General features: G+C 37.4%; 2 protein-coding genes across 2 annotated transcripts in view; both read right to left on the bottom strand.

Annotated features, from left to right (window-relative positions):
• Positions 1-3,679, bottom strand: part of CHCHD6 (coiled-coil-helix-coiled-coil-helix domain containing 6) — a 308,037-nt gene extending 304,358 nt beyond the window's left edge. The window contains exons 1-3 of the mRNA XM_081317743.1: positions 3,519-3,679; positions 1,158-1,245; positions 682-751 (exon numbers count right to left, since the gene is read on the bottom strand). Of these exons, the coding sequence (XP_081173869.1) occupies positions 682-751; positions 1,158-1,245; positions 3,519-3,608 (248 nt within the window). The 5' untranslated portion in view covers positions 3,609-3,679. The remainder of the gene's footprint in view (positions 1-681; positions 752-1,157; positions 1,246-3,518) is intronic.
• A 3,864-nt stretch (positions 3,680-7,543) lies between these two features.
• Positions 7,544-14,933, bottom strand: part of TPRA1 (transmembrane protein adipocyte associated 1) — a 32,844-nt gene continuing 25,454 nt past the window's right edge. Inside the window, exons 10-11 of the mRNA XM_081321502.1 lie at positions 12,783-12,863; positions 7,544-10,573 (exon numbers count right to left, since the gene is read on the bottom strand). Of these exons, the coding sequence (XP_081177628.1) occupies positions 10,339-10,573; positions 12,783-12,863 (316 nt within the window). The 3' untranslated portion in view covers positions 7,544-10,338. The remainder of the gene's footprint in view (positions 10,574-12,782; positions 12,864-14,933) is intronic.

Below are 14,933 nucleotides of genomic sequence, written 5' to 3'. Positions count from 1 at the left end.
CTACAGATGAAGCGGATTATCTGACCCCTTTTCAGTCTGGGAGTAGAGTACCAAGATGGCATTGCTACTGCTTGTAGAGGAACTCTGGAGGACTCGGGATAGGGGTATTGCAACCATCCTGGGTCTTCTGGACTTCTCAGTAGCTTTTGATACCATTGATAATGGTATCCTTTTGAAGCAGATTCAAGAATTGGAAACGGGAGGTACTGTTTTAGAGTGGATCTCCATTCTTCTTTTAGCCAGTTTTGGCTGGCATTTGTGGGAAGAGAGGTCGAATCCTAGGCCCCTGTAATGTTGGGTTCCTCAGAGCTTGGGTCTCTCTCCTGTCCTTTTCAACATTTACATCAAGTTGCTGGGTAAGGTCAATGCAAAATCTATACTTTATTTGACACAATGGATTACTTAGTTATCAATTAGCATTTTTTCAACAAGGGACAAGAAAAGACTTTCTAGCAATTGGTCAACTTGAGGAAGGGGAATTCTGTTTGTGATTTTTTTTCAGGGACTTTTTAATTTTTTAAATTATTTTTTTGTTACTCTACACTGTTATTACAGAATAACGGTGCAGAATGTTGCAGAATGTGCGCATTTTTCCATTGGTCTTGACAATAAAATTTAAAATACATTTAAGAGAATTTTTAAGAGGTCAAAACCTTCAAAGTAGTGATTGAAACATCATACCTCTTATACAGATCCTCCTTTGCTTCAGAAGGCTTTTGACCCAAACTTTCTGTGGTAGGTGGACAGATCCCTGAATAAATGAAAACAAATATTATAGAAAAATAAATTTCCTGTTTCATTTTTATAGGAATTACAAAAAGAAACAAAGCCACTCAGCTTTACAAAGCAATCTACTGTATTTCAGAAGAAAGATGAAACAAAAAAGCAAATCTATGAAATCTAAAATATTGGGTGAATAAACTGCTTATGAATTATGAATATACTGAAACATTCCAGAGTGCCAACAGGAATTATGCAGAATTCTCACAACAAAAAAGCTATTACAAAGTTTGAAAAATCTAACAAAGGATATTACTAGGGCTGAGAGGGTACCATATACTCATGTAAATAATGTTTCATCACAAAACATATCTCTAGTAGTATGGAACAGATTCATTAATTTATAAGTCATCCCTTAAATAAAAGGCACGCAATACCTGTGGACGCCTTAGATTTCTCTTGAGATCGCTGGTCTTGTTTAGGTTGACTTTTTTCCTTCATTCTATTTACTACATCTTCAGAAAGCTAGCCCAAATAAAAATAATAGTGGGAATGTAAGAATGTTTACATCACACATTTCCTTAAAACTTATGTTTTGATTCATGATAAACAATTGTCATGGTTTATAAATTACAACAGATATATTTATAAAAGTTATTAATCCAAAACCTGAAACAAATTCTGTTTTAGCATGAGCCATATATACCAGGAAGGAGAGTAACACTATTATCTGGTAATTACAAGAGATATAGTGCTTACTCATAATACAAAAGTACTTACAAACACATAAGATAAATAATTATTGACTGGTCAAAATGGTGATTCTTATGCTTGACTTGTCTTATTAAAGCTGTTATTAATTTGTTTTGCAACAGATATAAATTCAGATATTTGCTTAGGCTTACTGGCATGTAACAGTCGCTAAGTTAGGGGTACCCAGCCTTGGCAACTTTAAATCCTGTGGGCTTCAACTTCCAGAATTCCCCAGCCAGAGTTTAATGACTATACTAGTATCTAGGAATAAAATCCTAATTCAAGGGTTGAAACAAGGACCACTTTTTTACAACTCTCTTCCAGGTTAAGTAATGTCACCTAGAGGGATCCGGGAAACAGACTTGTCTGTTGTGATGCCTGAATGCTTGTACCGCTTCTCAGGTGTTCTTATTTTGCTCCCACTTATGCACTTTCAAGAGAGCCTGAAAAAGTGCTTTTGTTCTAGCTCTTGAATTAGGGTGGGCCCCTCTAGGATGGGGAAGATGTGAAGGATTGCTTTTTTTCACCACATGGCAATTACACTTTTTATATAATTTTTTCTGAGTTTATTTCTGTGAAGTTGAATGGAGATTGAATGAATGAACCTTTATTGTCAAAGTACAACCTTGTATACATTGAAGATTGGCTGAGATTGGTGAGTGAATAGATGGACAGACATATGCTGGGTTTTTACAACTAAGGAACTAAAGTTCTGAAATAAATGCTACATGAAAAAATGTACATTAAATCCCAGCAATGAATCCCATGAAAAAAAGTATCAGGAAACAGTTTTACCTTTTCCCTTAGCTTTAGTCCTCGAATTTACTCTCCTCCCTCAATTTTTGCACAGCAGTGAAAAGGTACACAGTGCTAGTCAGTTCTTCATTCCAAACTGACTCCTTCCAAAACTGCTTTTTCTTGAGATATCTGGCATTGGAGTTTAACTTTTATAGTCATGGTTTTATATTAAAAACATGTTACTAAATCTCAGGCAGTGGTTTACTTAAACTTCTATTTCTTAATTTTGCAGTGATTAGTAACTTGTTATTTATACATTCTATACTGTATAAACTCCATTACATTCTTTGTCCTCTATTTTAAAAAATATGCAATTTATTTGCAAATCCAGTTTAATACACAAAGACCCAATTTAGTTTGAGTTGTGTAGTCATAAATTGCTGGGGATCCTGATTTTCCCTACTCCTAATATGCATTCATTGTCCCAGAAAGTACATGATTATCTTTCCTGTGTAGAATATACATTAAAAATATTCAGAGGCCATATTTAACCTGTTTAAGATTTGTGTCTATTTGGACATTAAATGATTCGTCTCCTCTTTCTCAACACACAGCCACATATATTCCAGGACTTTAATTGGCTTGATTCTGCTAAAGTATGCTAAAGATCACCACGTTTGCCTATCATTTTTCTTTAAAAAAAAGAAGAAACCAGAGAGTGGAAGGAATTTGGTCTTTTTCCTCAGCTAGTTTCTCAATCTAATAAATGATGCTAAAGCTGGGCTCAAATCCTTCAGTAGCCTTTAGTTAAAAAACAAAACCTTCCATCAAATCATTCAAAAAGTACTTTCCTTTGAAAAGTGGTACAAAGGTCATGAGGATTACCAAGCTATTTCTCACATTTCAACAGGGGCAGAAAACAGGAACCTTGTTATTACTATTTGTAAAGCCAAAGACACACAAGTGTGTCCGCAAGACGCACTTCTGTTAAAACCAACAAGAATTCTGTAATAAATTACTTTTACTAGGATCTTGTTAGAAACAAAGGGGGAGGCCAGATCAGCCCAGGGTTTGTCAACCTTTTTGGCTTTAAAACTTCAACTCCCAGAATTCCCAAGCCAAAGGAATAGCAATGGACAGCATGCTAGCTGGGGAGTTTGAAGTCCACACCTCTTAAGGTTGAGAAATACAAGGTTGAATTGACCCTTGCAATTCAAACCCTGCCGCTCAGCACCCACACGCCTCCCCTCTGACGCCGTCCACCCACTCCGCCCTCTGCATCCTCCCATGGGTGAACCTCCACTCACCCTGATGCCCTGCAACACCCGAACTTGCTCGTGCTCATCCAGCTCAAAGGAGACCTTCCTGCTACCATGGGTGCTCCCGCTACCCCCCATTACAGCACCCGGGGGAAAAAAAAGAAAACTCGGAGAAGAGTTCAAAATCAAGAGATACCAAGTCAGCACGTTTCGCTCCACCCTCCTTATAAACTCGCTCCTGGTTGGCGAACGAGGAGAAAGTCTCCAATAGCGCCGCGCGGTCTTGGAGGCGGCCGTGAAGCATGCTGGAAGTTGTAGTCTTCCTTCTCCACATTCCCTCTAGAGATGCTGCTGCTAAGCTAAATGTGATAAAATAACCCACAAACGGAACCGGCTTAAGGTTACGTTTGTCTCAACGACTGGACGGGAGATGAGATGCATCCGGAATTTAGGCTTTTTTCAGATGACGGAGGACAAGGTGGAGGACAAGGTGGAGATATCTGCTGCTGCAGATCTTAATTGCTTTTCAGCAAGACTAGTCTTGCTTGCGAAGCTATTTCTGCGTTCTGTTTCAGAACCAAGTAGTTGCTATCCATTAACGCTGTATAGCTTACAAATCCTGTGTAAATTTACAAGTCACCAGTAGAGGGATAGGAAACGAGCCAGCCTGCTTTTGATTTTTCAAATATAAATAATATGATCATTGAGTTTCTATTTTTCATTTTAACCTATGTCCCAGTATTACCTGAATGAAAAAATTTTATTTATTAACTCTGTAAGGTAAAGTCATTTGATAAGATTGTGACTAATTATTCACTTAATTCTAAAATGGGCTGTCAACTATTGAAGCAAACATAAATGGTTGATTTTGTTCTGTAACTGATAAAATCCAGTTGGAGATGTTTCCATTTAAAAACTTTCCGTCTGTGATGAAAGTACTTCCTTTCTTGCTTCTGAGCTTCCAAACATTTGTGCAATACAAAATAAAGCTTCATTTTTTTCTAATTAAAATGGATCCATCAAATTTGGCAATTAAAAATAGATAAAAACATTGTCTTAAAAAGTTGGAGGAAGATTTGCGCCTATTCCAACAGAAAATAATAATTATATATTTGGAATACTGGTACAATGTGTGGCAACTAGAATGCTTAATGAACATAAATGCCTTTTATTTGGTTCTGTTGTTCTAATAGTACCTCAAAAAGGAATAAAAAATGAAATTTCAAAATTCAAGGCACATTCAAAGCACAAACATTTAGCTGTTGTGTTATAATGAAAGCTGACTGACTCCAATGCAAAATAATAGAATATTTGTTATCTGTTTGAGTACATGAAGCAGCTAATTGTAGATTTAGGAAGAGTTTATTTCTTAATCTGTAAAGGGACTTTGTCTTGTATCACCATAGCAACCAATATAAGGAAATCTTCCAATGTTTATTAAACATGAAGAGTATGATAAAATTCAATTATTTAAATTCAAAATCAAAGGGCTAGCTATTGCCTACAGCAGTGTGTGTGCGTGTTTGTGCAAAATAATCAATTTCATAATTAGAGTGGTTTTCCTTCCTCCACAAACACTTTATTTTTTATGTACATTTAAAAACACCTAATTCCAGCCATTCTGGTCCAAAATGCAGTGGCAAGGCTAGTTCCTCAATATTACAATTCTGCAAGCTACACTAAGTGCTGGTTACCACTTTTAAAGCCCCACACAACATAGGACTGGATTATTATTGGGCCACCTTCTTCCAAGGGTAACTGTCTGTCCCACAACTCCAATAGGACGGGAACCATGTCATCTTATGGGACCAATGAGGCATGCCTTTTCCACGATGGTGCCTGCTCTCTGGAAATATACCACCCCTGCCCTAACCATATTTATGTTGTTTTCATTTAAAGGACTTATTTAGCTACCTATCTCATATGATTTGAGGCAGCTCACAACAACTCATGAAAGAGCCAGTTTGGTCTAGTGGTTAAAGCACCAGGCTAGAAACCAGGAGACTGTGAGTTCTAGTCCTGCCTTTGTCATGAAAGCCAGCTGGGTGACTTTGGGCTAGTCACTCTCTCAGCTCAATCTACCTCACAAGGTTGTTGTGGGGAAAACAGGAGGACAAACAGGATATGTTAGTCGCTTTGAGTTGTTTGTAAAAATAAGAAAGGTGGAATATAAATAAATACATAACAAAGTAGGGCTGGTCTTAAAACAACCTGGAAACTTCAGATTGTGCAGAACATACAAAATACAATCAGTGAAAACTTAGAAATCTAATCAGAGCAGCTAGACCTAAACATTTATTTATTTTGCTTTGATACTACCAATCTGGATTTTTAGGCTTATTAATAAAAGTGATATTAACATTTTAACATGACACCCATGTCTCCTTTTGCTTTTTTTTTAGCCAAAACCATTTCTCTTGTTTGACTATACAAGAACTAGTTTTTTCAGCAATTAAACAATAGGGAATCTATTCTGGAAGTCCTTGAATATAATTGCAAACATCAAGAAACGTACAGACTAAATTGAGAAAGAGGGTGATGAAACCCATTAATTTGCCACTTGTGGAATGTGACTTACAATCAGTGTTTTTTCTTGTTTAACTCCCACGACTCTTACTCTGTACCTTATATGAAGTTTTGACCCTCCCTCTTAAATATTTTCACTTTACCTTAAGTATTCAGGATTTGTACTGTTGGGAAGAGCAAAAAAGCCATTTTGCAAAGTTAGCCTCTCCCAAATTTGGGATCTTTTATCAGTAATAATGGAGCAAAGTGTTTGTTTTTCTTTTCAAGCCCCAGTCAAGATACTGTATTGCTGTTTAATTTAAAGTCTAAAACAGCTTGCAGGAGCCAATAATTATATCCCACAGCCAAAGATAACCAGAGAAGATGTGGTTTATTGTGGTTAAAGGAAGTTTTGCTTTCTCAGTTTCAGTCAGCACCAATTTTGCAACTATTGATTCCATACTTTTTCATTTACCCAGATGTTTAATTATGGACCAGTGAAGTTGCTGCCATTTTTCACTGATCATAGTATTTTATATTTCTACAATCCTGGTATCCATTAAGACAGGGGTGTCAAACTGCCAGCCTGCAGGCCAGTTGCATCATGCGGAGGCCGCACCCACCCCAGCTCCAGCAATGAGAAAAAAAGTCACGATACATTGCGACACGCAGTGCTTTTTTTGTAAAAGAAAAAGGTGCCGGAACTCACACATGTCATACAACCCGCCTTGCCTACCCTACAAGGTTCCATCCAAAAAAGGTGCCGGAACTCCGTTCTGAGCGTTCTATGACAAAAAAAAGCCCTGGTTTTAGGGATCTTTAACACACACACACACACACACACCTACCTTTTAATATTAGCCTTTTCTAGCCATTTACTTTACCTAACATTTTTATTTAGATGAGGAAAAAAGCCCTGGCGACACATCACGTGACACGGCAAGTTTGACACCCATGCATTAAGATGAAGTTTAATAAACAGACATTTCAAAAAATAGTTCACTTTATTGAGCTAGAGGAAGTTACTCAAAGCAGGCATTGGGGGAAAAAGTTTTACCACAATCTCTTTATATATAGCTAAGCAATCTAAACTGGATCAGTTTTACCACATGTGAATCCCAAAAGGAGTACAGGTGGTCCTTGATTAACAGCAGTACACCGAGTGACCGTTCGAATTTACAATGGTACTGAAAAAAGTGACTTATAACTGTTTTTGACACTTATGATTATTGCAGTGATTCACTTAACAACTGTGGCAAGAAAAGTTGTAAAATAGAGAAAAGCTCACTTAACAACTGTCTTGCTTAACAATGAAAATTTTGGGCTCAATTGTGGTCATAAGTCGAGGATTGCCTGTATTATAGTGATTGTTTCCTTCAATTCATTTCATTTATATTTAAATAAATAGCAAAGTTTGAGTTTGTTCTTCTTCAAGGACATTTGTTTAACAAAATTTAAAATGATATCAAACCAGTTAGTTCTAGGCTGATGTGACACTGAGGCCTATCTGAAAGTGTGATCACAATCTGAAAACTCCACTCTAAAACTTAGCCAGATTTGAGGGAAAGTAAAATTAACAATGATTTATTTTCCTTAAAATAAAAGTATTTCATTACAGTAGAGCAGGCTACCCTAGTTTGGAAAAAGATTAGCAGAAAAATATGGGGACATGCAGGCAGATCATCTGTGGTGGGGGAGAGGTTTTCATTTATGTCAAAGGTCATTTATTTTACAGACAAAAATATACATAGCTTTATTTTTAAAGTTTCTTCAAACATTTCATGAGACATGCAATACATTCATCTCCACAAACATTGTCTCTTTATGGATGATATTTTGCTCTGAACATGGAAAGCATTTAACTATATACACTTTAAAATCAGTATGCTTGGAAGAAGACATTTCTTTCACTTAGTGCAGTTTCTCCTCAGCAGCAGAAAACAAAGGTAGATATATAAAAAGCCATTTAACAATCAAATCATCATGGTGATGAGCAAGAGGATTCTACAGTGGAAAACTCATAGCTGAGCGAATGGCTGATATTTGATGCAGAACATGGTTAGTAAAAGTATCTGAAATGTCACCTCACCCTGATTCACATTACCCAAGATATCCATCTTCATATTAAGAATCCTTTCATTTCTCACATGCACTATATTAAGGTGCCGGAAGCTTTCTCCAACTTTATTCCTTTCAGGTCTATAGGTCTATAATACCAATCCAGTCTAGTGAGAATAGCCCATGTAAGGATATTGGGGCATTCTGGCTGGGAAGGAGAATGAGATTGGGATATCCTATAGAAGTAGGGGAATCGAGAAATTAATAAAAACTGACTTCTTGTCTGGGAATACAGACAACTTTGTATGATCAAGCTCACATAATGCTGCAATAAATTCCCTTTTCCGACAGAGGTTTCCACCAGTAACTCCAATTAACACCATAAAGATTAATGAGATGTCAATTACAAATTATGTAAGATTTCTTACCACAAGACAATAATGCTGCTAACACCAACAAGTCAAATTACAGTACCAAATTGTGATGTTTAGAAACAGCTACTCTGGCCAACAGCAAAATAAAAGACAATTTTTTGTTCTCTGTCATATCAGACATGCTAATCTGCATTAACAACTCATCCAAATAGCCGTTTCAAGCATGAGTCTTCTTTTTTCTGAATTTAGGTAATTTTGAAACTCTTAAAATCAAGGTCTTATCATGTACATTGGTGTTGTCTTGGGAAGCAGAAATCACAAATGTCAGAATTTTCAGGACAAAGGGAAGAACATGTCTGCATTCAGGCGACAAAATACTAATTGTTCTGTTTGTGCCTCAGTTTTAAAGAAGTTTCCCTAAAGCAAATTGTGTGATTTCAATGAAAATTGCTGTGAATTTCTGGAATCCTAACCTTATTCATCCACTTGTAACATAAATGATCCTGAATTAATGCCATCGTAACAACAGGAAAAAGACATTCTGGTTTGTCATTCTTACTTTATGGAATTTTAAATCCAATTAGCTGCGGCTATATTTGCCCCCTGGCCAATCTCTATTCAAACAATGTTACCCAAAGTTAACACACTATTAAGGGTGCCCATAATTATGCATTTTTTCACTTAACCTTACAGCAAGAACATTAACAACAACAAAAGCTAGGCATAGTACATGGGCACAAAATGCAAGCTTTTTAGAACGTTTTAGATATGCTATTTTTTCTCCTTGCCTTCAGAGTTAAGCCAATCCTATATCAGATTATTCTCTTTCCAGAAACATCTTGATTATAATTAAAGAAATAACATTCTTTTGCTTTACTAATCTCACAGAAAAGCCCTCAGAAGTCTTTCTGAATTCAGGCATTACCAACATCACTAATGCAATAATCAGCCAAGTGTTACCAAGGTTAGAAATAAACCAGGCCCAACACTATTCTTATAATAGGGTCTTAACCTGGAGGCCCAGAACACAACCAGTATTATAAATAGCTTGTCTCTAATCTAGACCTTGGGGTTTGTATTTCTATTTAGATGCCATCCCAAACATCAATAGCAAACTATCTAAAACAGGCTCCTAAAAAAATCATCTTCTCTCTACCCAATCCCATTTGCACAGAAGTGCTGTTGGTCTCACAGTACATCATTCCATAACACTGACTTGACTACATTCTCATTTTGAAAATTATACAGTGTATGAAACATGCCTGCATGTCAATAAATCACAGTAGTTTAGTAGCACAGCAACATGTTCCAGCAACCTTTCCTTGCTGACTACTTTCCTTCTCTCTCCTTCTATATGTAAGTTCTTCTTAAAATACAATATACTCCCAATTTCCCTGGGAAGATTATAAGATGCTCAAAAGCTTCTAGAGTTCTCTCGCCTCCATACTTCAGTGGCTAAAATGTAGGAAATATGCTATTATCCTCTAATTCAAAACTGAAGGTTACTGCTGGGAATTTGAAATTGTCGGGAACATAAATAACTAAATCAAACATAAAAAAATAAAATGTGAACAAGGCATTCCAACCTTAATTTCAGATTGTTTGTGTGCAGGTGTATATCCAAAGGAACGGTCAATATTCCTGGTAGAATGTGCATTTTATCATGAACAAAAGGTGACAAAGGTCTAAACATCTAGATTTGGAATGCCAAGAATATGAAAAAGTCAGCATTTATGCATGTCTGAAATGAAGCTGATCTGTATGTTGTTTCACAAAGATGAGTATTGTCCTTCCAGGAAGACTACAATTTTATGTTCCATACAGAATTTAAATATCTTTTAAAAAAACACCTCCAAGGAAAGAGAGTTCCAAATGATTATCTGAAGGGAACAATGGGCGCAAGAGAGTTATTCTTTCAGCCACATCTGCCTTTAGGAATTAATGGCTTTCCATCGATCACTGTCAATGCTATTGATACTGCCCACGTGGTACGGCATGGAAGCAACATCGTCCAGGTATGCTGTGGTGTCAATCTGAGTGTTGGAGTAGAAGCCAGAATCCAGCCCTTCTTTTTTGGTTACCCCATAGGCATGGGGAAGATGCACATCAACATCCTCAGGTTCATCCACCTGGCATTTATAGGAGAAGAGGATCTTTGGTTCAGACCTAAAATAATGAGAAAAAAAAGGAGAAGGTCCTCTAGTTTTGGGTAAGAAGAGAATCTATTGCACACAATTCCTGAAGTAAATAGTAATCACCAATATTATTTATTTATTGTTTATTCATATCTCGCCTTTTTATTATTTTTACAAATAACCAAGGTGGCAAACATATCCAACACACCTTCCTCTTATTTTTTTCTCACAACAGTCTTGTGAGGTGGGTTGGGCTGAGAGAAAGTGACTGGCCCAAAGTCGCCAAATGGCTTTAATGGCTAAGGCAAGACTTGAACTCACATTGTCCCGCTTTCTAGTCTTAACCATAGACCAAACTGGCTTTCATTTATTATTCCTTTATTCATAACTACAATAATGATTAATATTTATTTTTGTCTCTTTGTGTTGTGGACTCTTCCCTGCCTTGTTTTACCTATATTTCAAATGAAAGTTCTGTTGAGAACCAGCATCACACTAAAATCAAACACCTAAGTCAAAATGTCTTTATTTGAATTAGGGTATGCTTTGATGTGCTATACCCCTAGCAATGGGCAAAGAAGCTCTGGTATTATCTAACTTTAACAGGCATAAAAATACTTATATCTCATTCATCAAGTAACAAAATAGACTAATGCTTTGCTTGCTCTAAAAATCACGCTATGTATATTGTAATTAAAATTAAAGCCACCCAAAGTAAACTATCCAGAGTTATATATGCGATGGGCAGCTATACAAATTAGAATTAATTAATATGGCCCCCTCAAACAACATGGTAAAAAACACACTTCCAGAATGCTCCTTTTTATATTCTTACTTAATTATCACAATAGTCAGCTTAAAAAAATAATATATGCCTGTGGCCTTATTCTCCTGTGCTATCTGCTACAAGGAACAGTTGTGTGAAACAGAAAAAAAGCTGAGTTTCTGCACTTTTAACAGAGAGATTAGCAGCTGATGAGATTTGTTCATTAAATTCAGAAACCCTCTTCCTTTTCGCTAAGCAATCCTACAAATACATTTCCAGGAAATCAAAAGCTTACTATAAAAATATGCAAGCCCTAGACAAATCTGTCAGGACATAAAATGGACAGAATAATTGATCAGCAATTTAAATTATTTCAACTATTTCTTAATTCCCCCATGTGGCCACTGGATGGCAGTCTAAATTCAATAGATATTCTTTTAGAACACTGGCAAAAAGAATTCCTGGTATTTACTAACCCTGGGAATTAGAATAGCTTTATTCTGTTCACCAATTTAGCTAAACCTCCTTTTATTTTTATTTTTTAAATGGCCTTATTGTCTCCATTTCACACAGCAACATATGTATAGAGCAGTGTTGCTGACTGGGAAATTCTGGGACTTGAAACCCAAGACTGAGAAACATTGACAGAAAGGAAAACTTGAATTTACAGAACTTAGAACCTAGTTGCATTATCACCATTTCATCTTATACTTCCTTTTGTAATCATAATTAATATATTAATTACATATTAAATTATATAACCCAACTAAAATATTCTAACTTTTTAGAAAAGAATAGATTAAAATAATTCACTTCAGGTAACACTGCCTTTTTTAAAAAAAAAAAACCATTTTACTAAAGTTACTTAAAAGTGATGGTTACATGATTTTAAACTTTCAGAACACCTTACTGATTTATACAGGTGATCCTCAATTTACAACCATTCATTTAGCAACAGTTCAAAATTACAACAGCGCTGGAAAAAAGTTTACTGACAACTCGGCCTCGCACTTATGACCATTGCAGCATCCCCGTCATATGGTCAGAATTTGAGTGCCTGGTACTTGGTGTGCATTTACGGTTGCAGCATCCTGGGATTATGTGATCACCACTTTGTGACCTTCCCACCTGGCTTCCAACAAAGTCGATGGTCATTTTATGACCACGATTCGTTTAACAACTGCAGCGATTTGCTTAAAAACCATGACAGACAAGGTTGTAAAATCAGATGTGACTCACATCTTAACAACTGCTTTGCTAAACAATGGAAATTTTGGCCCCAGCTATGGTTGCAAATAGAGGATTACCTGTATGCTTTTTAAAATTGCTTTTCTCAATTACTGTTATTGGAAGTTTCAGTTCCATTACTGTACCTTGAGGGGGTTATTTGTCTGCTGTAGTCTAAAACTTCCCTAGGACGTATAACCAAAAAGCAAGATCAAGGGACTATAATAAAATAAATGAAAAAGCTTACCCAAAGAAACTTTTCAGAAATGCCACATAGATGAGCGGGGCAAAAAAGCTGAAATAGAGGAATGTGGTGGCATCCACACAGCTGTGAACAGATGAAACACAAAAACATTTAGCATCTGCTTCTGCACTGCTAACATGCATGCCATGGGCTCAGTTTTCAGGAAAGGGTTGTATTCATTGGCAACGGAGAAGCCAAGAAAGAAAGCTTAGTAAATATATGTTTTCAGAGGGGACAGTTCCCAGGCCCCACATCTTCCTTCAAAGGCCTCCAGGCAGTCAAGGTCAAAGTGCCTACAATACTTTCAGAGTTTCACCACAAAAGGGTCTTATGGCATAGTGTTTCCACAGCCCAGGGGACAAAGGGACCACAAACACAGTTCAATGACTGCACTAGATCCATCTTCAACAAAGCCTAGGGCCATCAAGTCTCTTTTGTTTGTTACATCACAGCATAGCAATTGCCAAAGCAAAATATCCTCGGAAACAAATCACAACATTATTCTGTAAGGTTATCTACACCCAACTACTGGGGAATAAATGAATGCTGTTTTTGTGCCACAAAATGAGTAAAAGCACATCTAAGTTTCCCTTAAAGCAACAGGGGGTTCTAGGGCTACTGAAAGTTGTACTCTTGTCATTTAAACTTTTTTCATTTATCCAATTTCTAGGCTGCCCATTCCAAAAATGACTTCAGGGGGGCTTCACAAAATTTCAAACAGAAAAAAACATATTTTATATATGTATGTATGTGTATGTATGTGTGTGTGTGAATGTGTATGTATGTGTATATACGTACATGTGTGTGTGTGTGTGTGTGTGTGTGTGTGTGTGTGAGTCTGTGTGTGTAAGGTAAAGGTAAAGGTTCCCCCACACATGCGTGCTAGTCGTTTCCAACTCTAGGGGCCGGTGCTCATCTCCATTTCAAAGCCGAAGAGCCAGCGCTTGTCCGAGGACGTCTCCGTGGTCATGTAGCCGGCATGACTAGACACCAAAGGCGCACGGAACGCTGTTACCTTCCCACCGTAGTGGTCCCTATTTTTCTACTTGTGTTTTTACGTGCTTTCGAACTGCTAGGTTGGCAGAAGCTGGGATGAGTAACAGGCGCTCACTCTGTTACGCGGCACTTGGGATTCGACCTGCCAAACTGCCGACCTTCTGATCGACAAGCTCAGCGTCCTAACCCACTGAGCCACCGCGTCCCTACAAGTGTTGCAATACATCACAACACGTCACGTGACGTTGCGGAGTTTGACACCCCTGCTTTAGATAATCAAATACAATCATGGCAAGGAAGTCTGGGGTTCCTTTTGCTTTTTCCTTTACTGGTTTAATTTCAATGAGAAGCTTAGTTTGTGAATTCATGCTAACAACCTTACTTGTGTAGGAGACTAAAGCAAAGTCTGAATGCTGCCACTCCATTTAGCACCTACTTTACCTGTGGTTTGTTTGTCACTTTCGTTAAATCCATCTGCAGTACAGGATATTGACAGCAAGGTGCTTACAGTAGCCCTAAGCTGAATGTGGTAATTTGGATTTTCCATACAACTGAGCCAATCAGACAGTGGTTCTTACTGGTGCCTCTCAGCGCTTTGCACATGTTCTGCCAACTTGTTTAATAGAAGTAAGCAATTGCTAACTTCACTACTACTTGGAGTAAGCTTTATTAAGTGGCATAACCTACACAGGAGTCAGCTAAATAGGCTTCTAATAAGAAATGAGCCAATGCTCCTAGGGTACTTGGTACTGCAGTTCCAAATCCATGAGGAAGAACAGTAAATCATTCTTTTATAGGAGGGGGCGGAAGTGTAAATAGCTCTTTTTCAGGGGAAAAAGAGGGTCTTCTGTGGAAGTCCCCCTTTTTGCTCTTCTTTTTCCTCTTCAGTGGATCAGACCTGTCTCAGTGGCCTAACCTGGTCTCCCCCTTGTTACTTGCACTGGCCAAATGTTTGGTAGGTTGGCCTAGGGCCATATACACAAAATGTCATGATCAAATTGACTGTCATGCCGTCTCTGCTCCAGTGCCACTCAGTTTCAACTAGGGAAGGAGGAGCTGCTGGCTTAAGAAGCCCACAAGAAGATTCTCACATGCTCCCAGGACGAAGATGAAAAATTAATGCATTTGCCATGGCAACTAGAACTACAAGAAAGTAGC

The sequence above is a fragment of the Vipera berus genome, assembly GCF_964194415.1.
Source record: "Vipera berus genome assembly, chromosome: 2".
Taxonomy (NCBI): Eukaryota; Metazoa; Chordata; class Lepidosauria; order Squamata; family Viperidae; genus Vipera; species Vipera berus.
Note: the sequence above shows the minus strand (reverse complement) of the source record. Positions and strands in the feature narration are given on the sequence as shown.